The sequence below is a fragment of the Carassius auratus genome, chromosome 11 (assembly GCF_003368295.1).
Source record: "Carassius auratus strain Wakin chromosome 11, ASM336829v1, whole genome shotgun sequence".
In the NCBI taxonomy this organism is placed as follows: Eukaryota; Metazoa; Chordata; class Actinopteri; order Cypriniformes; family Cyprinidae; genus Carassius; species Carassius auratus.
The window spans coordinates 16838827-16865586 of NC_039253.1; the positions used below are offsets into that span (position 1 = coordinate 16838827).

General features: G+C 37.3%; 1 protein-coding gene across 3 annotated transcripts in view; it reads right to left on the reverse strand.

The window, feature by feature from the left end:
• Nucleotides 1-5278: 5278 nt before the first annotated feature.
• The window catches only part of LOC113111228 (forkhead box protein P4-like), a 130729-nt gene continuing 109247 nt past the window's right edge, over nucleotides 5279-26760 (reverse strand). For all 3 annotated transcript variants that reach the window (XM_026275814.1, XM_026275815.1, XM_026275812.1), the window contains 8 exons: nucleotides 24711-24794; nucleotides 21561-21762; nucleotides 21391-21467; nucleotides 21038-21139; nucleotides 15980-16101; nucleotides 14560-14626; nucleotides 11601-11773; nucleotides 5279-10801 (listed from right to left, as the gene is read on the reverse strand). In XM_026275814.1, coding sequence (XP_026131599.1) covers nucleotides 10654-10801; nucleotides 11601-11773; nucleotides 14560-14626; nucleotides 15980-16101; nucleotides 21038-21139; nucleotides 21391-21467; nucleotides 21561-21762; nucleotides 24711-24794 — 975 coding nt within the window. In that variant the 3' untranslated portion in view covers nucleotides 5279-10653. The remainder of the gene's footprint in view (nucleotides 10802-11600; nucleotides 11774-14559; nucleotides 14627-15979; nucleotides 16102-21037; nucleotides 21140-21390; nucleotides 21468-21560; nucleotides 21763-24710; nucleotides 24795-26760) is intronic.

Below are 26760 nucleotides of genomic sequence, written 5' to 3' on the forward strand. Positions count from 1 at the left end.
TAAATTCTGCTTCTGCTTCAGAATCAGGTAACCTTCATTATCCATAATGGAAGCCGTCTGAAACAACTAGAACTCTTCCTAGAACTGGCTTCCTGGCCAAAATGAGAAACTGATGGAGAAGGGCCTTGTCTAGACTGGGGACCAAAGAAGCTGATGGTCACTTTAGTTGAGCTCCACGATCATATATGCAGACTCAATCTTCTTCTCAGTGAAAACATACGAAAACTCACTTGGAATTTGCAAAAATATACAAGATAAAAATAAATAAATAAAGAAAGAATAATAATAATATTAAATAAATAAATAAATAAATATAATAATAATAACACCTAAATGACCTAGACACTGAGAAACAGGATTCTCTGATCTGATGAACCTCAATTCCAAGCATAATGTTTGAAGGAAACCAGGAACTGCTCATCACTGAACAGTACCATCCCAAAAGTAAAGTGTGCTGGTAGCAGCCTCATGCTGCAGGGCTGTTTTTCTGCAGCAGGGACTGAGGGACTCATCAGAGTAGAAGAAAAGCTCAATGCACCAAAATATTGCGATTTTGACTTTTATTTTTGGTTAGACTATTTTTTTTTTACTTGGTGAAAACATTAGTGTTCCAATAATGCTGAAGTGCAAAACTAGCAGTATCAAAAGGACTTGAGGCTGTTGAGGTACTTTACTTATTTCAGTTTTTTTTTGTTGTTGATAAATTTACAAAGTTTTGACATTTCTGTTTTTTGCTTTGTCATAATGTGTAATAAAAGGGTGTTGATGGCGCGGTGGTTAAGACACATGCCTTTGGTGTGAGAGACTTGGGTTCGAATCCACTGTGAGACACCACTTAACCCCTAGTTGCTCCAGGGGCATGCGACCTCTGACATATATAGCAATTGTATGTCGCTTGTCAGCTTAATATATAAATTAAGGGGTAGGAATACTTTCATAAGGCAATGTACATACCATAATACAGTGGTGGCCAAAAATATTAGAACACTAGTAATTTCACCAGGTAAAAAAAATGGTTTTAAGTCAGTTATTTCCATCTGTTTCTGTAGTGTACCAGTAGGAAATATCAGATTACCTTTCCAAACATTTATTTTGCCATTAATTGTAATAATCCAATGAGAATTTTGTTTGCAAAACAGCCAGTGCTCCACACAATGATCTGATCTGATCATCATCCAGTCTGTCTGGAATGACATGAAGAAACAGAACAAACGGAGACAGACTAAATCCAGAAGAACAAAGCTACCTGAAAAACGATGCGCAAGTGCACCTAGGGCAAAAGCTTTGAACACAAAGGATGGCCACATCAAATTTTTTAATTTTAATTAATTCAAATTCACAATTGTAATTTAGTTAATAGAAGTTAATTGATAAAGAATTTACATTTTAAAAAAATTGGGAGCATCCTCATTTTACAGCATTTTTACAGAAGTACCGAAAACTTATTAGTACAGTATAGTTTTTCAGGTAGGTTTCTTGAAGCATCTTGGAGATGTTACCATTGTTAGTGTATACAAATATTTATTATTATTTTATTTTTTTGCTAAGTCTTCGCATATTTAAAGAGAATGCTACACTTTGATGTCCTCCCATTGGATCGCCAGTCATCAGTACACATCAGAACTGTGCAGACTTGAGCTTTGTATACAGGTATGTATGTGTAATACAAACTGATATGATGTAATCAAATAAAATACTGATGACTGAGTAAGGTGTAATGTCCACACCCTCACCCAAAACTAAATCCACAGTGATACACATTGCAAAAAACTCAGCACTCCTAAGACAGCATCTGAAACTCATTAGCCTCTGCCAGTGTTTGTTAACCTGTCAGTGATATTCAACCTTTTAGTATTTTTGTCTTGGTTAACCTAAAATTTACCAGGTGCCACAATGCTTAGTTGGAATGAGAATGTTGTGGTCCTGTAGGCCTTTATGTACTGCATGGTTTTGTGGAGAGATCTTACAGCACATGGCCAATCATCAGCATCTTTAAAGGGATAGTTACTCATCCTCATGTTGCTCCAAACCCATAAAACTTTCAAATGAGGGGTTTAGTGCTGTTTTATACCCCACTGACTTCCATTATTTGGACGAAACCAGTTGTAGCATGATTCATAATACCTTCCTTTGTGTTCTACAAAAGAAAGTAAGTTGCACATGTTTGGAATAACATGAGGGTGAATGAATGGTGACATTTTTGGGTGAACTATCCCTTTAAGTGCTTGACTATGCATCACTCCATGATTATAGGTCATTGTACTCCATATCTAGGTCAACATCAGTGAGTGCTGAAATCTGGAGACACTGAGAACTGAGTAAGAGACTGTCTTTGTAGAATGTAAAAAAACAGTCTGATATATGTTCAAGTGTTGGTGATGGCCCAAACACTAATGATAAAAACAAATGAGGAAGAGCGAGATAGGTGTGAGGTGAGACAAAAAAGAAAAGGATTTTGAGTGTAAAATAGATAGATTTATGAGAGAATAAAAAGTGTCTGTGCTGCAATAATTTAAAGTAGCTACAGTATATTAATGTGAATTTACCTCTCCAAGATAACTGCTAGAAACATTGAGTCAAAGAGTCACAAATTACTCATGCTCAACAGTGTTTTTCTCTTGGATGTTATTTTAAACGTTTGACACTGATTGTTTGTAGCAGAATTGAACATTTTGGCACGAATGGGGTAGGCGAGAGGGATGAAAATGTGTTTCTAATCACTCACAAAGATGCTTTTGTTCTTCTGTCCGGGCCTTCTGTAAGCCAGCGGTCCGGGCTGAGGTATTCTGTCAGAGAGTCTTAATTAGACTCATTATGTTGGGTTGCAGGGTGCAGGATACACTTAAATGCTTGTGTGTGTGATTTATCATTCATCTAGGTGGATACAGTAAGTGGTCTAAATGGCAGATTTTGACACTCAGTAGTAGAGTCACTGTGCAAACAGTATCAGTCAGACTTTTCTTGAGTCATTTAGTCTTGCAAGTCATAAAGTGTTTGCCCGAGTTTAATGCTGTTCCAACAAAAGACAACTAATTTTTCCTAAACTTTTACAAAATAAGACAGTCTAAGTTCCCCGCCTGTCAAACTCTGAGAGAGAATTCCAAAACACTTTAATCAAATAAAAATCTAACTTCCCTGAAAGCACCCACATTTTCCATCTTTACTCTTAATATTGCGGCAACACCTCTTCAGAGAGAAGGCCTGTGTGCTTTAAAGATAAGCTTTCAGGGCAGATTTCAAACTAAGAGAAGAGATGGCAAAAAAAAAAAAAAAGACGAGAACCTGATCCAGTCTAAATGGGCTGGAATAACACTCTCCACCCTGTCTGATGAGAGATTTTCTCAGAAGACTGAAAGAACTCTCTGACTGGGCCTGTCCTGTTATTTTCCTTTTCTATTTTTTTTTTTCCATCTGCCCCATTCAGTTTTTGTCTGGTTTATTTACCCCTCCTGGTGGACAGAGCCTGTAACACAACAACAAGATCGCCACATGGCCACACTTCTGTAGGGTTTCAACACATGCCTAAAAGTTCTCAGCCTGCTGGTCAGAATGAACCAGATGTACTGCCACCACACTGTCAGTATGAGACTGCACAGCTACTAGACAATGCAACAGCAGAAGCAAAAAAAAAAAAAAAAAAAAAAAGTATAATAAAACAAAAAATAAACTAAAATAAGACAAAAAATTAAACATTCTATCTATCTATCTATCTATCTATCTATCTATCTATCGGATTTTATAAAATGTTCCCAGTTTTTTATTTATCTTTATCCTTTGGATTTTTTGGACTACTTAACTGACAAGATCAATATTTAATGTAGCTATTAAAATACAAAGCGATACAGAATATATGGATTGTTCTCACATGATTGATGTCTCATGGATAATATATATATATATATATATATATATATATATATATATATATATATATATATATATATATATATATATATTAAATTCTAATATTTTATCTAATGCTCTATTCATACTCTGGCAGTCAGTCTACAGCTTACTCAACAGAATTTAAAGTATTGGAGAGGGGGGTTTGCACTCAGTTTAAATATGAGCAGTAAATTATATAACAGAGATTAGCTGGATGCTATTAGGCAAAGAGGTAATTGCAAACATTACCCTATTACTCAATGCTCCATAGACAGAGCTCACACAAAGACACAACTGCTGTCTTATTGTTTTCTTCTCCTGTGCTCCGATCGATCTTGTCCCCTATCTCAAAAATACCATCATGGTTAAGGCCAAGTTGGAAAGACAAGTGCTTTGTAGACACCCCATTTCCGTGAAGTTGAGGCCCCTGCTTTCTGGTTCAATCACGCACTTTACACCATAGACAAAGTGTCACAGGTATGTTCCATGTTTTAGGGGAAGCCACCTCCCAAGGTTGATTTAAACTGAGAGCATATTTTCTGCACCTCACTCACAGTGAACTACTTTTGAGGCAGTGTACAGTATGAGAGAAACAGCACAAGCTCCAACAGGCTGTCACCACAGAGATTAATAGTGTTTGAACAGGCAGGACTCTCTTGCCAAATGCAGGTAAAGATGCATAAATGTTTAAAAGTGAATTAGATATTAATCCTCTGTATGACAATAATAATAATAATAATAATAATAATAAAAAAAACATTTTAACCATTCACAGTGTGATATTACATCTACATCTTACATCTAATCCACCAAAGGGTGATCAACCTCTCATATATATATATATATATATATATATATATATATATATATATATATATATATATATATATATATATATATATTTGACTGTACTCTTTATGTGTCAGTTTTTATTTAGAATTATAAGAATTACAAATGGTTCACAGAATATCTACCTGAGACATTTTTAGTAGATAAAGGAACATTTTTGTTCAGGCATTATTATTATTATTATTATTATTATTATAGTATTAATAATAATAATAATAATGTTGTTGTTGCTGGCTGCAATTTACTTAATGAAAATGTCAGTTCACTGTAGGCAACACATTAATAATATATTAAAAAATATATATTACATAACATATAAAATTGATATATTTTACATTTACTACTGATATATTTTTATGTAATATTATGCATCATATTAATAATAATGTAAACTTCAATAAAAACTTCATGTATAGTAAACAGATAAAGCAATAGGGACATCTGCGTATTCTTTTGAAAAGAATTGAGAATGATGAAATTATTTTATATTCTTAATTCTAATTTAAGTGATGAATGTAGAAAGTAAGTTACCATACAAAGCCAATGACAGTGTAATAAGTATTTTTATTGCATTTTATAATGCCATTGTCAATAATTAGTACAGATTACATGCAACTAGACCTACTGTACAGTTTTTTTATTGTCTGCATGGACAGACACAAGAAGATTCAGGTTACAAATACACAGATATATGTGTGTTTTTTTTTTCTTTTTCTATACAGCATGAAGAAAAACGGCAGTGACTGGCATAAACATGGTCACCGGGGGTTAGAACATCAAAGGTGGATGGCTAGATGCCTTTTTTATTTTATTGTATTTTCTATACCATTTCAAAAGCCATCACCTATTCTTCCCCCAAGTCTCATCTGAAAAAGCAAAACAAATGTAAAAAAAAAAAAAAAAAAATGAAAGAAGTAAACAAACAAGTTAAAATGAAACTAAAGTACATAAGTCACTGCTGGAAATGTACACACATTCGTAAAAATACAATGAGAGGAGTCGAAGTGGTAGTTCCATTTGATTGGCCAAAGAAGTTAATACCATCAGGCAAAAGCTTCCCTTCAAGGGTCCTTTACTTATAAAACAGCAGCTCAAAGCTATTCATCACCGGGCAAAGGAGCTCTGAGGCGGCGTCAGGGTGTGGAGAAGACATAAAATACTGCTGTCACCTTCATCACGCATCTGTTTGGTTACAGTTGTGGCAGACTTGTTCGATTTGGAATACAAAAAATCTATCCACAATCCCTTTGGTGGTCACTGAAGATGAACTGCATTTCATTTCTAAAAGCCTTCTCACAAGCTTATTTGGTATGCTACTGTGGAAAAGCCACTCCAAGTTCACAGCAAACAGTGGTCAAAAATAGCCTGTGTGACTTTTATCTGAGTGCCTGAAAGCATGGCATTTTAGAGCCACAAGGGTGCAGAGGAGCCAGAAAATAAGAAAGACGCTCTATATAGGCATAATCCAACCAATAGAGCCACTTTCTCAGACAATTTCTATACAAATTTGGAGCGCTGTTGCCTTATGAGAGACAGCTTTGAGTGCTCATGGTAAATAAAGGAATGATTTGACTTTAAAGGGAGTCTGTACACATATTGGCACCTAAAAGGACCAATAATAATAATAATAATAATAAAAACACCTTAAAGTTGCTCTTTCTTATAAGCAAGAGAGGGCTACACATTTTTCTTCAATGTTTTTTTTTTTTTTTCTCTTTCATTGTTTTTCTGAAGTTTTGGTCCTGTCTTATGAGAAAAGTCCTTCTGAGGTATCATTACACAATGAGTTCAACTTTTTAGTTTGTTTTCCATCTTTTTTCCTTAAAAATGCATAAATGCACTACCGAGACAAAAAGTATCAAAATAGACCTAGCTAAGATAAATATACAAACAGGTGTGTTACCTAAACCACATATCTAACTCTTAATCTGTCTTTTTTTCGCGAGAGATAATACACTAAAAACAAATCATCGTCCCAGACGTTTTATGACAGAAAAAACTGGGAAAACAAAAGCGAAACGCAAAAAAAGGAAACCAAAATTGAACCATGATACCTGCAGCACATAATATGATAAATACATACACTTTAGCATAAGCAATACAGTATAGGAATTCTGAGCTCAAAACTTTACAACAGCTAAAAACAGGTGCAGAAAAAAGAAAAGCCAAAAGAAAACAAATAAAAGGAAACACAAAAAGGAGGGAATGCCCTTGAGAGCTAAGCCGAGCGGTATTATACAAGAATACATCATTACAACGTGTGTAAAAGTAACAAAGGAGTCATGGCGATCACCACTGATGCGTTTCAGTCCACATCTTACAAAACAGCTTTGTTTACACGTGTACCTTAAAGCACAATTGTAGTCCATTTAGTGAATGCAGCAATTCATTCGTTAGTTTTTCAATTCCTTCGCAATCCTCAGTTCTTGTAGCACAAGCTCATTGGTTCTCTTTGGATATTTTGGTTTCGTCGCATGGTAAAAATTAAAGCCCGTTTTAGCAGAGCGTGATGGATCTCTTAGGGATGGTCTATGTGTGTGTGTGTGTGTGTGTGTGCGTGCTGTATTTCCACCGCCGTCACGAAGCTACACTTTGCATTAATTGGGAAGCGGGGTCCGTGTGAGAGTGGCCTGCGTTAATGCATTCTGCCTATCATCATTTCTGACACCCAACTGACTGGCCCATTGAGTACGCTCTAATGACCGGCCAGCTCAATGGCTCTCATTGGCCTGGCCTCTCATTATGCATGCGGAATTAGAACACACAATTAAGCCTCCGCACAGAGGACCTGTACATAGACACTATGCTAATAGATCACTTAAAGTGGGGAATATGTGATTTGGAGTAGACCCTTTTAAATATGTTGACCACTTAATGCTTCATACTTAACAGGACTCAGCAATTTCTTTTTTTTTTTTTTTTTTTTTTGGAGGGGATGGAGAGGTAGTCGTCTCCCATCCCTCCCACCCCCCAGCCCGTTGTGTCTCGTTTATTTGTTTCCATTCATGCTAATGAATTTGAAATCAAGAAGAATCTACGAGGTCTGTTCACAGCTATGCAAGAATAAACATATTTTGGTTTTTTCCCGACAATGTGTGTTTGCATTTGATTTTTTCCGTATTTTGTGGATGAATGAAAAACTAGAAGGGAGTTACACCTTTTGAATGACTATTGGTGACTTTCATTGGCCTATCTATTTTGTGAACCGTTTTTAAAAGGAGGTAGCATTATTTTTGGTTTTATTTCTTTGAAGGTGTTTCGAAGGTGTGTATGAGCATACAGACCAGGTACGTAAGACCATGCTTAAAAAAACGAAAAGAAGGATCCTCCAACATAAAAAAAAGTGGAAACTTGAAAGGTTTGAAAAGAATATAGTCCCTATCAGTCATCCCTTATTAGTGTGGTAAATAATACTGTTCAACAGGCAGGGTAAGCATAACAACCAAGTGCATGGCTGCTTTTTTTGGTATTCGTTGAACTGCATTTAATTGTGAAATACTGGTAATTGAAGTAAACCATAATGCTGAGTAATTGCTGCTGGCTTCTAATGTCACAAAAGGACATCAGCTGTTATTTAAGTGCCTTTTGCATGTGAAGTCCTTTGCAATCTTAGATGGTGAAGACTGCAACTCAACACTGCAATTGCCTGAGCACAAGATGGGGTAGAGAGCTTCCTTTCTCAGACTGTAAGTGCTTGTACGTTAACTAAAGAACCGCGTGAGGCATGTCAATACTGCTTTTTTTTTGCTTTTTGTTTCCTTTTCGGTTTGTTTTTTGGCCTTTAAACATATGTAGTGTTAAGAACTCATAAGGTTAACAAAACGGTTTTCTTAAAAAAAAAAAAGAAAAAAAAAATTGCATTTTACACTTTGGTTTTTGGAATGCTCTGTAGTGTAATTCAAAAAACAAATGATTTAACTGGAAAAAGAGGAAAATTAAATATGACGCATTTGTGTTCTTTTGGCCAGTTCTTTAGGAAGAAGAAAATTATAAATAAAAAAGAGTTTTTGGTTTACTAAATATCTCTTTGGTTACCTGTAACAAAAGTAAAATGGGGAAAAAAAACTAAAAAAGCAACATATATTAAATTAAAACTCGGAATTTGGCATGGCACTACTGAGAACGTTTTTTTTTCCGTTTTGTTTTTTAAGTTCAGTGAAAGCAAAATCTCACATGCTAATCAGACACTTTCTACTCACACAGTGAACTGCAAATAACTTTTATATATCTAGTCACTATAGAACTTTGAACTGATAATGTGAGAGTCACCTTGTTGGTTAGCCACAGTACAAATCCCCTTTGTAATAACAGCGTGAGGGGGCAAACACTGTGGTCTGAGGTATTCCGTGACCTTGTTATCTTTCACCTTAAAGCAATATTTTGTATCGCAGCTGATATCAATTGGCTACAACAGAAAATTCTGAAACGAGAAAGGGAAATGGCGCAAATCTGGGAAAATAAGATCAAAAATTTCAAAATAAATGAACAAATTAAGCAAATTTGTGAAGAAAAAAAAATAAGAGATTTTTTTTTTCCTCCAGGATCTTACAGGGAGCCCTACAGTGCGTATTCCGCCTCTGTCTCTTCAGTATCATCTTCTCTCTGCTATAGAAATGTTTGAGTGGTTTTGTTGGTATTTCACATTATATTTCATCCGTGGTTCTGTTTTCGGAAAGTTTTCACTTAACGCTAAGTGCCATCCTCAATACTCGTGAACCAATGCTGGGACATTTAGGACTATTGGAGTGGAGTTTGTAGAATAAAAGATTTTGGAACTTCTCTCCCAAATGTAACCCCTTTTTGGAATGATGTGAGAATTTAAAAAGCAAAACAAAACAATCATTAACAAGACATAATAGTCGAATTACATCACAACGAAAAATCGATCCTTTAGAAATAGATGACTATGAAAGTAAAATCGAAATCGAAAGCTACTGCACACATATTATAATCAACGATACAGTCAATAGAGTCTCTGAGCCGGTCCTCCGCAAGCCTCGTGTCAGTCTGGCTGTCGTAACAGCACCACAGGAGAACAACAGCCAAAAAGTTCCTTTTCCTGAAATATGCCTTTTTGGGGGGTAGCAACATTTTCTACGTTTAGTCTGACAAAGAGCGAGGGGGAAAAACACAGTTGGGCAGATCCTTGCAGATGCCATCAGATAAAGATAGGGACAGCGCAAGCATCCGCAGTCTGATCATAGGATAACACTGCCTCAAGACAGAACACGCCCCCCGTTTCTCTAGTCCAGTCATGTAAGGGAGACAAAAAAGAAAAAAAAGGGTTGGTCAGGTGGCCAAGGACGCTGTCACCAGTCTTTCAGCTCATTTCCTTTCAGTCTTTGCCTTTGTCGCGAGTGGTGAACTTATCCGTGAGACCGCAAAGTCTTGCAGCATCACCTTGAACGAGTACAAAAATCCGGTGGAAATCAGAAGTCATTCTAAAGATGTGTGTTTGTCATCTCTTTCAAACATCTTTCCGTTGTGTATTTATCCCATAGAAAAGCAGTGTTCTCAGGCCCAAAGAACAAAGAATAAAGCTAAAAAAAGACTTAAGGTAAAGAAACCTTGAGAGACTTGTGAAAAAAAAAAAAAATGAGTAAGCTTGTATACTGATGTTAGGTTTCCCTCAGTAGCTTTAGATACAGTGGTCCATACTTCTATCAGACCATGTTTCAGAATACAGGAGGACACAATGCACAGCTGCTCAAAGGGCCTTTTTGAGGCTACTGACAGAAGAAACAAAAATTAAGAGGGGGAAATGTGTTTTTGGATTGTGAACTGATGAGGTCTAACCCTGTTTTGGTTCTTGAAGTTGTAGTTGGTTTTTTAAATCTTTGTTTCTCACTTGATCTTGAACATCTTGAATATGAGGGAGGGAGGGACAGGGACAGGCTCCGCCTCCATCAAGCCCTCCTCCTACTCCAGCTCCTCTGTGGGAAGCTCCTCCTCCATGTCGCGCTCATCAATGGGCATGCTCATGTTTTGAGTGACAGATGCCATAAGGGACATGGGTCTGCTGTCCTCCTCCATCTCAGCTGGCTCCTCCTTCACATGGATTTGGTGTCTGAAACAGAAATAACACGCAAAAGTCAGTCTGAGATTACAGAGGCATGATAAACATGTCATTTTTGAAATCTGGTTAAACTGCTTTCAAATATAGAAAACACTACTTTAAATCTAGACATTTGTAATCATTTATAATTCAGTAAGGATTAAATATATTCATTAAATATATTTATAATGTTACAAAATACTTATATTTCAAACTTTTGAACTTTCTATTCACCAAAGAATAATAATAAAAAAAGATTTTTCATAAAAATATTGGGCAGTAATATTAATATTCAGTGTTTACAAAATTATTAATAAAAATAAATGCTTTTTTAGCACCAAATCAGCATATTAGAATGATTTCTGAAGGATCATGTGCCACTGAAGGCTGGAGTAAAAATAAAATACATTTTAAATATATGAATTTGCAAAAACAGGTAATTCCCCATTTAAGAAATGTTCAAAAGCGCAGTTGGTTTATTTTGATTAGGTAAAAAATACAGCTATCAAACACAATAAAAAAAGTGATAAAATAAAAACATGATTTTTGAAAAACTGAGTTACCTAAGAAACTCTTCATATATTAAAATAGAAAACCGTTATTTTGAATGGCAATATTATTCTTTGGTATTGGTCTTTGTTGTATTTTTGGATCAAATAAATGTTTCTTAGTGAACCAAAGTGACAAAAACATTTCTACAAATCTTACAGATCTCAAACTTTGGAATGAGAATTCATTGAATTTTCATTAGAAATACACACTAGGTATCGAGGCACTAGTAATCAGTCAGCTGGGAGTTGACTAGTCTTACCCATACTGCTGTGGAGAAAGGCCAGGGCTGCAGCTGCCGTTACTGTTGACTTGTTCGACAGTGCTGCTGACATCATCGTGGCCGATGTGCAGCATGTTGAGGCTCGCACCTGTGCTGTTGTTCATCAGGGTGGTGCTGTTCAGAAGACCAAGACTGCTCTCCGCAAGTGCAGCCTGCACACACAGATTGAAAGTGTTTAGACTTTCTCAAAAGTTAAGAGAGATGCAATGATGGCTATGTTGCTGTAAGGTTATAAAGCACAAAGGTCACTGTAATGACAATATTCTCATACTGTATGAAACTTCGAGCACAAAGCCCTCTGGTGCCACTGTTACACAGACAACAGTGTATACTATTGATTTTAAATGTATATAGAACTAATAAAAGATAAATGTGCTGACTGGATAGATCTAATCGGTGTGTTTTAAGAGAAATCTGGCAGCAGTGGTGCAGCAGGTTAGTCAGTGTCACCACTAGGGGTCTCCTCGCTTCCACACAAAAGACCTGACTGCTCGCTGAAATAACCAGGAACGCACCAAAGTGCTCATCTCTAAAACTCATTAATATATGAAATACATTACATTATGTTATATTGTTTGGTAATATTTTTTTTTCTTCAATGTTTTTATTTAAAGGGGGTAAAACATGTAAAAACTGTAACAGAAGACTTACATTGGGGTCCAAAAAAAAATAAAATAAAAAAATAACACTAGTAAAAATGCTGCTACTGTATTTCACTAGAATTTCACTTAATTAAAATTTTTGGAAACACCTTGTTTTAAGGTGTCTTTGTAATGCGTTACATGTGATTCCTATTTTAATAATAATTAATTATGCATAATTACATGCAAGTAACCCTAAGCCAAAACTTAATCCTAACCTTATAGTAAGTACATGTACTGTACTTTAATATGAGTAATTAATATTTCCCAGCACTTAAACGTATAATTAATTATGCTGTAACAATGACACCTTAAAATAAAGTGTAACCTTAATTTTATATATGCATAATTAAAATGAAATTCATTTTAAATTAATTTATTGACTTAAAGAATATTATTTATAACAATCCTAAATATATCATCATTCATTGCATAGTTCATCTTTGAATTATTATTTAGAACTACATTGTACATATTTAATTTCTTTTTCTAAATCCATATTGTCTGTTGACTACATTAAAAAAAATCAGACTGGCTTTATAGACACATACGTACATTACCATAAACTGCTTAAAACAACAACAACCACCTTCAAGATCCAAGGCAGAAGTAAATGTTACATCCATATTACCATTACTACATACAGTACAAATCTACATAAACAACTATGCATATGGATATTTTAATGCATGAGGAAAGGTGGAACGGAAAATCATTTGAACTGAAATTTGATGTGGTAACAGTAGTGACTGCCCAAAATATGCCACCCAAGAGAAAGAAAGAGCAACAGAGAGATGGGGGAGAAGAGAAACGAAAGAGTTTGAGGGAAATCCATTCTGATTTTGTGGAGACTGGGTGGTGGCGAGAAAGATGATCAGGGTCACACAAGGTTTAAAGGATGTGAACCGAATAAGGACTATTTTTTTTACCCTTTAACTATAATTAATTGGAAGCCACCTACGATTTTGGCAAAAACAGACAGATCTAGTAGGTAAACATGCTTAATGCCGGTTTAATGCGATGTCCAGGTTGAATCACTTTTAAAAGGTCAATTTCGGACAGGATTGTGCCTACCATACAGACAAAAACACACTCAAGGAATTACAAAAGGAAAACAGCAGAGCGCCACAGTTCTCTCACACTCTGGTAGGGCGTTGTTGTGCACGCCAGAGATCTCCACTGTGTGTCTGCTCTTTTGTTAAAGGCTAGTTTATGTGCGGCCTTTTCAGGATGAGCAGTTCCATTTCCATAGAGATGGCCTGCGGGGTCAGAGTGGGACAAACTGGGCCAGGCTGCTGGAAGTGTGTGTGTGTGTGTTGCCCCTTGATTAGCTGGGCTGTTTGTTTGTCAGGCGCTGACACTGCTTGTCCTGTGAGGAGATGGATGGGCGCAGACCTGACAGAGCGCCACACACGCTCACACACCCAGACCAGGACTCGAGCACAAAGACTAACCTCCCAGATCCATCTCTGTCTCATCACACAGCGTTCTTGGGAAAAACACACACACAAACCTGGAAAGACAGAGCCAGGCTCCGAAAGCTCAGAACGAGAGTGGTGGTGACACCGTGGGTTTCAGATGGATTTTCTAGGACAGACACTAATTTTATGCTGTGACCTTCATTGACAAATATTTGATGCTATAAATCACATATGGCTGGCTGGGAGCGCGTGTGCGATGGAGGGAGGAGAACGGAGGAGGTTTGGGAGAAGTAGCTAATTAGAAGAGGAAATTATTATCAGTGCCCTTGTACGCTTGATCTGGCCTGATCCGTGCAAGATTCCCATACTTTCTGAGGAATGAATTTTCCAGGATCTTTCCAGTTGTTTATAACTACTTAACTCGTTCAGAAAGATTCACTCATGAACCATTCAGACCAACTGAAATAAACTGAAAAGAATGATTCATTCACATATCAGATCTCACTACAGCAACTTCTACTTTAATGTTTAGTAGACAAAATATGTTTGAGCTCTAGAAAAATGTAGTCATATTTAGAAATTTTTATGACGTTATTTTCGATGCAAATTCTAATTCAGACCGATTTGCTGATGAATCATTTAGTCCAGACTCTGAACTGGTTTGAGAGAGCATAAAAGATTCATTTACAAATCAGACGAATCAAAAGATTCAACGATGAACCAACTCAAAAGAATGATTCACTCACATGTGGTATAAATAATATATTTATGAATAAACACAAGGTTATTTGGGATGAGTTTCAAAAACTACATTTCTCCATCATTTTCAATGATGAATGCATAAAGGTGTCAATTTGATTTAATGAAGACACTCACCTGATAGCTGGCATTCAGAGAGCCAAATCCCAGCCCAGAAATCATATTCTTCACGAGAGTGGGACTTCTGAAGAAGAGAAGAAAGAGAGAGGGTGATTAAGTACATGTGTGGATAACAACAAAACACTTCTGACCGGAGCGCATGTTAAAAAAAGCTCCCAAACCTGTGAAAAATGCTGAGGCACTATTCTATTTATAAGAGATAAATAGAAAAGTTAAACAATGGAGACTAACACATGCAATCTGACACAGCATATACTGCACACACACTACTGTTTGTTCACTTTTGTGCCGGTGCGCTACAGGGCTGAAATCTGGCACACAGGCCGTCGGCTGGGTAATTTGCCGTTGTCTCTCTGGCAGAGCTTGAGACGGCGTGTAACATCTGTTTGTACAAATGCAAGCAGGCACGCTTTTCTGCTGTGCATCTGCTCACAATGTACCCTAAACAGTGTAGACACAGACGGAAAAAATACACAGCCGCACAAACACACATGTACGCACTGCCAAACACAAGCAGGCGAGGCACAAAAGAGACCTTTGTGCTTTTGACTAGAGAGTCAGTAATAGGGTAATGATGGGAAGCCCATTAGGGTAATCATACATGCCAATAACGATTATAGCCCCACTTACAGTTCAGACCTACAAGCTTACGCTTTTGCTACAGGAATAAAGCCTGTTTTTGGGACTTCTGCTCAATAAATAGCCTTCACTTAAAAAGTGCCGTTTTAATCCGGTGTTTCACAGGTTATTGCAACTAGTGTGCCTTCAGAACAGACTCCTATTTCAAGCTTTAAAGCTAAAGAAAGTCTCGGTAGGGATTCTTAAGAAAGCCAAGAGTGGCAGCACAACTATTTGACATCATCTTTCTTCAGGTCACACTCGATGCAACTTGCTTCAAGATGCAATATTTGATTTGAGGTGAAGATCATTAGTGAATAGTAATGGTAAAAACTATTAATTCTCATATACTTTAAGGCAAAAACGGTAAACAGGACAGTGCCAGAGATCCCTGTGTGATGCATCACATTATATTTTGTATAAATAATTTTGTTTCATTTTATGTCTGTTATCAGTAACGTACATTAGGGTGTTCTGTGTTACATTTTAGAAGGTTTATTGCATTATTTTAGTGTTGTGTGTTACCTTTTGTCTCTGTGTGTACAGTATGGCCAATCTACTGTATATATGATTATTGGCCATGTTATATGTTAACATTATATCACTTATTAAAATATAAGCATTGTCAGCCAATTTTTTTTTTTTTTATTGAATTTCTGGAAACCACAGCTGCCTTTTTTCCCTTTTTACTGCAATTTTATTTTGTAAACATTTTTATGGAATAATCTGAAACGACAAGAAATTAATTCTATGGGTCAACGGTCACTTTTTAAAGGTGACCAGTCTTGAGTCTACATACCCGGTCATCTTTGGTGGTCTCCTCTTTTGGTATTCCACTTCGTCCACGGTCCAAACAGCACCCTTGACATTCTCGACCCGCACAAAGCACTTGTGCAGACTCAGGTTATGGCGCACAGCATTCTGGGTAACAGAGGCGGGACATAGAGAAGACAAGAGAGCAAAAAGTAGCAGTCAGTCTCCCGTTCCTGCCACGACTCAGCGCTCTAGGTATCTTAAGCAGAATCGCGACCGTGTCGCTGTCATTGCTGGAAACGCAATTATAGCGCGGCCTGATATAAACAGCCTTTAATAATGGCATAAATCTTATACCTGCTTTCTAATTAAAAGAGTGCACGTGATGATGAGCACAAAAGATTGTACGGCTCAGACAGGGACGTATCGACTGAGCGTATCTCTCCATCTCGAACCCGTCCCCCTCCCACCCGCACCATCTCACAGACACACAACCAATTAAGTGCACATTCTACTGAGGGGAAGTGACAATGTGGTGCCACACCATCATAACAGTGGGGAGTAAAAAAAAAAAACTCCATCTTTGAAGGCAAAAAAATAAGAAACGATGCGCACTCCCCCCCAACATCAGCAAACCCACTCCCTGCTTTTTTATTTTAAATTTCACTAATCAGCCACTATCTAGAATAACACCCCCAAGGGAGGCCCCTTCCTTTTCATCTGCTATTTGTAGTTTGTTCATGCCCAATTTCATTACCAATTTTAATTCGTGTATAATTAAATCCTGTGTATTTTTTCCGACGCACTCTTTTTTTTCCCTCCTGAATCCATGAGGGAGGGACTGCTGATGCCGGAATCACTCCTAACCATAATTACAAGTGCCATAATCAGGCGAGGCCTCCCTCCTTTGAATAAATTTCCGCGTGCAGGAGCGATGATGCTTAGTTTTGCAAATGAGTATGACCCCAATTTCAGCCTGCCACCTCACCGATTTTATTTGCATTCCCATCCGTGATGAAAGACTAATTCTTCCAGTTAAAACATTAGCAGCAATTTAAAGGGGGTCAGCCTCTGCAGACATAAACAAAATGCCCGCCTGACTGTGTGTGTGTGTATGAGTGACTGGAGGGGTGGCAGCTATATTAGAAAGATGGCACGCTTGATGTGGATGTCAAAGGCGTCTCGGTTCCTTTGGTGACGGCGTCCACATGAAGAGAGACGACACTATGGCCACCATTTTAGCTTAGAAATGAGCAGCGACAGTAAATGTAATGAACAGCTTGAAACTGTGTTCAGAGGTTCAGAGTGAAACTGGATATTGAGAAGTGTGTATAAGACAAAGGTGTGCTGAGAAATAGGCATTTACAGCTGCGTCATTCTTTTCCTGATCGATAATAAATCACTTTGTGATTTTAAACCTTCTATGAGACAAATGTCCTTAATAGAAAAGCCCATTACTTTAAAATTAATATAAAAATGCATATTTTGTATTATACACTAACGTTCAAAAGTTTGGAATTTACTTTTCATTCAGCAATGATGCATCAAACTGATCAAAAGTGACAGTAAAACATTTATGATGTTGCAAAACATTTAAAATAAACACACTCGAACCTTCCATCCATCAAAAAATCTTGGAAAAAATTATTGATAACTGTTTTCAAGATTGATAGTAATAGGAAATTTTTCTTGAACAGCAAATCAGCATATTAGAATGATTTCTGAAAAATCACGCAACACTGAAGACAGGAATATTAATGATAAATCTTAATTTTGCCATCATAGATTTTAATTAAAATTTAAATATATTAAACAAAAAAATTGTTGTAATAATTTCACAATATTTATTACCGTATTTTTGTTCACATAAAAAAAGCATTGGTGCCACACATTTGCTTTTTATCAAAAAAAATGATAGGGAAATTAAGCGGACGTTGCAATTACTAAAAGTTAGCATCAGCTCTACACTTAAGTCTAAAAAGCAGCAGTTTTGCAGAATGACCCAGCTGGTGTTCATCTTGTGAATAAAAGCTGCCCTCTAACTGATCAATGACTTCCCCTTCTCTCCGGACCTAACATTTCATGAAATATAGATGGCCATTAAGAGCACCGGAGAACATGCATCTCCATTTCTATATTTAATACCGGGCCAAATGACTGGCAAGAGAGGAAGACAAGTGAGAACGTGCAGTTATTAAAATAAAAAGAAGAGAGAGAGAGTAAAAAGGTACTATAGGAAGGGGGGAAAAAAAGATCTGGCTCTGGTGGAGGAGGAAAAGTAGACGGATCCATTAATTGTTAATTTCATAAAAGTGAAATGAGTTGTTAAAGATATTCCTGCCACTTTCACCTCGTTCCTCTCAACTCTCACTGGCTAAGCTCACTAACTGCTCCTGGGTGCCGCTACGGTTCAAGACTATTAGCCCGCTGTTCTGTCTCGATGCCCTCAGCCTCCTTCGGTCCCTCTCTCACCTCACCTTCTCCGATTCTCTCCCTACTTTCTCTCCTCCAGAGGCTCAGGCACACAAATGAGCCTTGGGCCAGTGTTGGCTGAATGTGGGGCAGCACCTCCTCAGCCCAGGCTCCAGGCTATAGGCCACGTGAATGGCTAATGAGGAGACTGACTGACAGGAAGCAAGCTACTCATTGCGGTGTCCGTTTCCTCTCTGGCCTGACAGCACCTTGCCAAGGTCCGCAGCGGGAGGGGGAGGACGGGAGGGATGTATTAGCACATTTTTCTGAGGGGTGAACTATTGGCTAAGCAGGGTGATGGGGAGATGGCCCTCTAAATGGGATGGTTACATGGGCGTCCCAGGCCTTTAATGGCCGTTCTTCACTTTGGACCAAAAAAGAGACAAAGAGAGAGAGAGGTGACTGGAGGCTAAATTTCATAAAGGTAAGATAAAAGTTAAACTTGGTTAAGTAAAACCTATGATTATATTAAAGATGAAGAAAACAACGATTAAGAATAATCATTAAAATATCATAAAAGTAATTTTACATGAAAGTTAACAATGTTAAAGATTTGTTTTATTATTACTATTATTATTTTTATTTGATTAATTACCTAATTTAATTGTAATTAAATTAAATTGTACTATTAGCAGCACCATTACTACTACTATTAATATTAATTATTATTATTACTTAATAAAATGTGAAAGTATAAAGGTATGTTAAGATAACTAAAGTTTAAAAATAAGTAAAAAATGGTTATTGATAAATTAGTATTATTATTAATATATACATAGTATTATTACTTTTCTATAATAATTTAATATATATATATATATATATATATATATATATATATATATATATATATATTAATATATATAATTAATATATATATATTTATAATAATAAGAAGAGGATGTTTTAGATTTTAATTTATTTTTGTTCAGCTTCTGTTTTTTTTTTTTTTTTTTTTTTTTTAAATACGCTTTATCAATGTAGTTTGACTTGAAGTATTATCTTTATATTAAAAAGGGCACACGCAACACTCGTCCATGCATTCGTTGGTCTTTGGTATCGGCTCTGCCCACCTCGGGTGGCATGACAGAGTGCCATGTGGGTAAAGCTGCTGATTGGGCATCACAGCTTGGAGTCAAAACATACAGGTGGACAATGAAAGAGGGATGACAGCAGCTGTGGCGGGATGTGTGTGCATTTCGGCATGTCGGAGATGGTCAGGAGATGTTGAGCTGATACAGAACTAGCTGCATGCTAATCAACCAGTTCAAATTAAACTGTCTGATAAAGAGTTACAATGCTACGTGCCCATTGACTGATAAAATACAGACTGTGTTGGTGTATGCATACACACAGTAGGCAGCCATTTGACTAATTTATGCATAACTGAAATAGGGGATTTTGCTACTTTTTAGTGAAAGTTATAGCACAGCGTGCAAAGGAAATCTCGAATGAGTCAGACTTGAACTTGCTGCTCCCATCTACCAAACACCATTAGGCAGGCCGACGCCACATAACACAATCAAAACAATAAGGAGAGCACATCAGGACACCAAAAAAACAAAGAAAAACTGATCTGGGAATGGCCAGGTCGTATCTTGGCTGTCTGTGTGATGCCAGGCGTCATTAATAACCTCACTGTTATTGGAACTCTACAGAAAGCCGTATCTCTGTTGTACCCGCTGTACCCCTTGGCACGAAGGGTGGATTTATTGTTGTTTGGGTCATTTTGAACAATGGTCTGTGTCTGTTGCTCTGTTTTTATCTCTGTGAGACTTATAAAAGAAGGACCCACTTGCCTCATTGCTAGAAGGCAAGTATAGACTGCTGTAGACTGGTATTTTCCCATGGTATAAAGGACTGGGATGATCTGAGATCAAATATTCACAAATCTATCCAAATGGAGTTTACAATAAAAATGTAAAAACTGAACAAATAAAAAAAGTTCAAAGGAGTTTCGTTTACTGCATTTGCAGGCCAAAGAATTTGCTTGGCTTTTTGATTTTTGTAAGCAATATATGTTTGGTAGTTTTTCAAATGAAATGAGTTTGGTAAGGTTTTTCAAATGAATTTCAAAGATTTCTTTTTTTCCCATTAAAAATACACTAAAAACAGCAATATTGTGAAATATTATTAAAATGTTAAGTACCTTTTTTTCTGTTATAATAAATTTTAAACATTTTTATTTATTCCAGTGATGGCAAATTTTCAAAAATCATTTCTCCAAGTCTTCAGAGTCACATGATCCATTACTAATCATTTCAATTTGCTAATTTAATAAAAATAAATTATTATTAAAAATGGTATGTTGAAAACAGCTGTGCTCCTTAATATTTTTGTGGAAACCGTGATTTCAGGAGTCTTTGAGGAATAGAAAGTTCAAAAGAACAGTGTTCATTTGAAATAGAAATCTTTTGTAATATTATTAATGTCTTTACCGTCACTTACAATCAATTGAATGCATCCTTGCTGAATAAAAGTATACATTTTACTGAGCCTCATTTTTTTTATGTTAATATGTATAAAACTTCAGGTAGTTCCTGCGGTAGCCAAACACCTCCCATTGTGATGAACAGGAAAGTTAAAAAGTAGTACTTTTTAAGCATTATTGTGAAAAATGTATTGACATTACCTTCCATGTTGCTGTGTTTCTCCTGAAATAGGCAAACATTCGTGTAAACCAGTTATAGATCTCGTTTAGAGTCAGCTGTCGGTCAGGGGCTTCCAGAATGGCCTGGATGAATAAATCCAAGAGAGAATGGAAGAAAGAAAGTGAGCATGTGTCAAGATCCTGTTATAATAAGACATTAACTGATGGACTGTTTCCAGACAGGTAGGCAGTGCATTATGGATAGTGCCGCACGTTTCTGCATAACTAACACTGAGCTGAGAGATGCGCATAAATCCTGAGCTATCAGCACACACCTCTGAACTCCGCTCAAGAGCATCGGAGTCCAGATCTCAACATCTTACAGGCTGACTTACGTGTCGTATGAGGGAGGCGTAGGTGAATGGAGGCCTGACATCAGCATTTTTGTAGAATTCACAATTCTGTGCAAGTTCTGTAATGGACAGACACAGTTATTTCATATGTATTTCAGTGTCGTATGAAGTGAGTAAGTTCAGCTTTTCTAGACTTTATGGGGGATGCTAACCTGAAGCGATGGGGGTGCAGAACTTGTCGGAGTTGCGCCGACGGATGTGCCCAACTCCATGCAGGCTGGAGGAGCTGATGACGGAGGGTCCCTGCCTCATGGGGGTGATGGGGGCTGCGGCAGAGGTGGGGGGATGAGGCAAGCCCTCAGGAAACCCCTCAGTTTCTCTTTTTGACAGCGAAATGCTAGAGGCCAGGTTCAGCTAAAAGGGAGGAAACAAAATGCAAAACTTATTTATAATAAAAACGACAAATCAAAACGAGTTCACCAGTAGCATATTATATCACCATTCAAAAGGCTATTTTTTTTTCAAAAAGTGGGGGTAATGCTTTTATTCATTGTTTTATTGTGAAATATTATTGTTTAATTACTGTTTGAAATACATTTAAAGTAACCTTTTTATTTTATTTTATTTTAAATATTTTAAAGTGTAATTTATTACTGTTATGGTAAAGCTGAATTTCCTGCAGCCATTACTCCAGTCTTAAGTGTCATATGATCTTTAAGAAATGATTCCAATATGCTGATTTGCTGCTTAAAACATTTATTATGTTGGAAATAGTTGTGCTGTTTAATATTTTTAAGTGGACCATGATACATTTTTAGTATTCTTTGATGAACTGAGTTCAAAAGAGTATAATTTTTTTGATCTATTTAATCTTTTGTAAAATTATAAATGCCTTTACTGTCAATTTATCATCAAACTAATGCTTCCGTGCTGAGAGGAAAAAGAAAAAAAAAAAAACGCTTGAAAAGTAATAAATATTATATACTCTTAGTAAACTATAATTTTATGATATCAAATGAGTCATATAGTCTTAAAAGTTAAAGTTCCAAAAGGGTGTTTTTGCAGTGATGCTATAGAAGAACCATTTTTGGATGCCCAAGAACCTTTCAGTAAACAGTTCCTAAAATAACCATTTTGAAGGACATTTTAGAAATCTAAAGAATCTTTTTTTGACTATAAAGAAACTTTTCTGCATTTAAAAGGTACCATGGATGTAATTCATAGAACCATCGATGCCAATAAAGAACCTTTATTTTTAATAATGTACACAACACTGAAATTCACTCCAAAAATCTAAATGTTTATTATCCAATTACAATAATGATGGCATTTGCTGTAAAAATAAGAATATTATTTATGTATTTATATATTACAACAATATCTAATAAATAAACAGATAATATACTATAAACAATAACATATTTATAATACTAATAATTATATTTGCTGTGTATTTGTATCTGTCAAATTTCATACATTTATAAGCTTTTATACATATATATATGTTTGGGAAGAAGAAAATTTGTATTGCATTCAATATATAAAATGACTATTAATGTTGTTTACTTTATGTTGCTCGTTTATTTTTTCACATAAACATACATTTATACACGTATACATAATACCAGAAATAACAGGAAACAATGACAGCGCAAAACACAAATTCCCTTCCTCTCTCTATTTGGCACACGTTCAGTCTCAGCGCAGCTTTGATTCTAATTCCCATCATCTTCGTGGTGTACAGTAATCTCCTGCATTGCAATTACCAACCAGGAAATATAATCATCTTCAAATTGTCATTGGTCTCCCGCTGTGAGATGCGCATCCTGCGATCCTTGGCAACACATCCATGCCAAAAGCAGTTGGCACGGTGACTCCATTATAAGATGATCTCGTTCACCCGGTGAAATTCAAACAAAGCACCCCACAAATCGCATTTCTTAGACACATGCCGGCACGGGCGCACAAACGAGGCTCCTCGGTGACACATTGTCTGCAATTAAAGCCACACAAGAGGAGCAAAACAAAGCGATACATGGTAGGAGGGGGTAAAACAACAATCTGGCAACAAACAACACTTGCGGTTACCCCCCCTCATTGTGGCCCTGCTCTGCCCAATTAGCTTCGGTGGGCACGGAGCGCTAGGAAACAGCTTTCCCCATCGCTCAGGGAGTCTTTTTCGGGGTTGCTTGTTTTGTTCTAATTAAAACCATCATGTGCACGTGTGAGCAGCGAGAGATAGAGCGAGTGAGAGGAGGGGCGTGCAAAGCGGGGTTGACGCTAATATGGCGAATTAAACAGCGCCAGCCCTCTTTTCACTCCATTCTCTTTGCCACAGGAGCCAACCTGGCCCATCTCCAGTAATTAGGGGAGCAAAATGGTTTAACAGGTACTTAATTAACGCTGGAGCTGTGCCAGTTTGCTGAGCCAAACACCCAATGATCTTAATAGCGGTCAGTGCCACACACAGGTTTGAGCTTGTGCTAAGCTCCGCCCTAATGCTCACCCTTACCACTTAATGCTAATTCTTTCTCTTGATCACACTCACAATTATCATTTTTTCATTCTCTCTCTCCCTTGTTCTCATCTAGGTTGCTCGGCCCGGCCCGGTCACCATTTCCCATTACTGTCTAACGGCAGCTGATCCTTGGAATTTGTCTCTAAACAGGAGACGCGGCCTAGTTTCGCCCTCCCATTTATATCCCCTCAAATTAAGACACTCCACTTCTAATTGACAATTAATTTCAACATCTTCGTATTTTAATAAGACTCCTCATCAATCTCAGCATGAAATATTCATTAGATTCCTAATAATTGCACAGGCAGCTGGTGGCTTAAGGGGGAAACGCATTGGGATGGCTGCGTGTGAAGCAGCGATGTGGAATATCTAGAAAGTCTAGCCCAAAACACTCACGTTCATTTACACTGTGGCATAAATACAAGTACAAAAACACTCCTCTAAAGTGGATTGGAGGAAAGCAGGCCAGCTGTAGCTGCTTCAAAGAGAACTCTATCTATAAGAGTCCATCACACTTGATTTGAAGGTGCTCAATGGCTTGCTTGAAAAAGTGATTTATTATTTTTGTAAAGCGCAAGGATAAGTTGAACAGGTAAATGTATGAATCTGGATTGAGGCAGCACTGAGTATAGCTGCTCTCCAGGAACACGATCCATGAAGACAGCAGCTAAGAGCACTGCACTTCCGCTGTTCTCCAACAGAGAGCACTCTTTAATGCCTCACACAACCGATTCATTGCTCATACCCTGTGCCGAACCGTTACTTCACATGAAAAACATGCGACACACTATCAAAACGCAAGTTATCAGAGGAAGTAGAAACGAGACGGAAGTTAAGAACTTACAGGCTGGTGGAAAGGCTTTGGCTCTGATGGACGCATGTGCAGGTGGGTCATCATGGCCTGCAGACGCTCGCTCTCTTTGGCCAACTAGGGAACACACATAAAAACATATATTAGAAAAAAACTGTTTTCTTATATAAAATGAATATGTAAAAGTGTTTACTTTTTCCCCATGTTTCCAGTTTAAAGTGCACTGACATCTACTAGAAGGTCATTTGTGACCCTAGACCACAAAACCAAGTCCTCGGGGTATATTTTTAGCAATTGTATGGGTCAAAATGATTGATTTTTATTTTATGCCAAAAATCATTAGAATATTAAGTAAAGATCATGTTTGATGAAGATATTTTAAAAATCTCTTACCATGAATATATAAAACCTTAATTTTTGATTATTAATATGCATTGCTAAGAATATTTGGACAAATTAAAAGGACATCCTCAGATTTCAGATGTTCAAATAGTTTTATCTCGGCCAAATATTGTCCGATCCTAATAAACCATACATAAATGGAAAGCTTATATATATATATATATATATATATATATATATATATATATATATATATATATATATATATATATATATGATTAAAAAGTAACATTTCTGTGTAATATAATAATATATAATAATAATAATAATGTCAAAATATTGTCTAATTTTCCGTAATTTATGTATATTATTTTGTACTATTTCTGTACCACACTGTTTTCTCTGTACGCAGCTGCTAAAGCTTTGGCAACATAAGCGCACAATTATTTGTCATGCCAATACAGCACATTAAAAACAAAGTGTCGTCATAGTGTGTTTAGCGCTCTTTTAGGCGCCGTGGAGAGGAGGAGGGAGTGACTCCAGATATTCTCTTGTGAGGATAGTTTTGCATTGTGCCTGTTAACTGACTCAGCTCACAGGGATGTTGACATGCCGTTTCACAGCTCTTGATACCTCCGGGAGAAAACATCTCTCTCACCATCCTTCTCTCGATTGCTGCGTCTCTTTCAGAGACACTTGCCCTGTAACCACACTCGTCCTCGTTTGACATTCCTAACCGCATTTAGATGAAGTGTGGAGGCAGGCGGCCCCTTGTAATCAGGGGGCGACACACTGCCTCAGAACGCTCTGAGACTGGCACCATACACTTGAGTGGCACTAAAAGTGCTAGAAAAACACAGACTGTTGCATTTTACTGCTCATACGAGACTGAAAATTAAAACAAAAAATATTCTAAAAATGAGGCAAATGCAGGATGGATTGCCATGGTATTCTGCATGGTTGCTGGGCATAGCTAGGTGATGCTAAGGTTTCTGGGTGGTCAAAATAAAAGCCCCATAATATGAACTCAATCTCAGGATGTGATTAGACTCGCTGTTGTGTTGTGCTGGTGCTCTGCGGCTATGGCTGGTATTGCTGAAGTCATTCACAGATCTGGGCTGTTTATTCACCCATTAGCTGATATGTGTGTTTAATGAGTTCCATGCTGGTCAGCCTGGAAATAAAAACAGTGGAAAAACTGAGCTGGTGTGCTGGGAGAGACAGCAGGTCGGCGAAGGGTGGTTCTGGTCGGCCTGGGTTGGCATTGGGGTGGTGGGGGTAGAATAGGTGACAGGACGGAGGCAGACATAAGAGGAAATCCGCTTGGACGTGGACTGACTCTCTTGTCACTTCTCATCACCCTGCATCTATCTGGACACGTGTTTAAACGTCACAAAGTGAGCTTGCTGCCCGCGTGCCTGGCAGGGCAATGTTTTTTTGGAACGCTCTTTGTTGTGAGGGGTTTATTTTTGGGAACGAGACGAGATGGAGAACATGGAGGGGAGGTGGCGTGGAAAGAAAAGGGAAACTGACCAATTACCAGGTCTGTCTGACTGGCAGTCATGATTGGAAGTTGTTCTGCCACGTAAAGCTGGAGGGTCTGAAGTGCCTGTCTGTATGTAAGTCCGTCCACAAGACAGGTTTTTTTTTTTAAGGGATGTTGATTTACAGCTTCGGAAGCAGAGGAATTCTACTGCTGCAGGCACAGTAAGGTTACTTGACCTGCGTTTTAGTTTGGCAT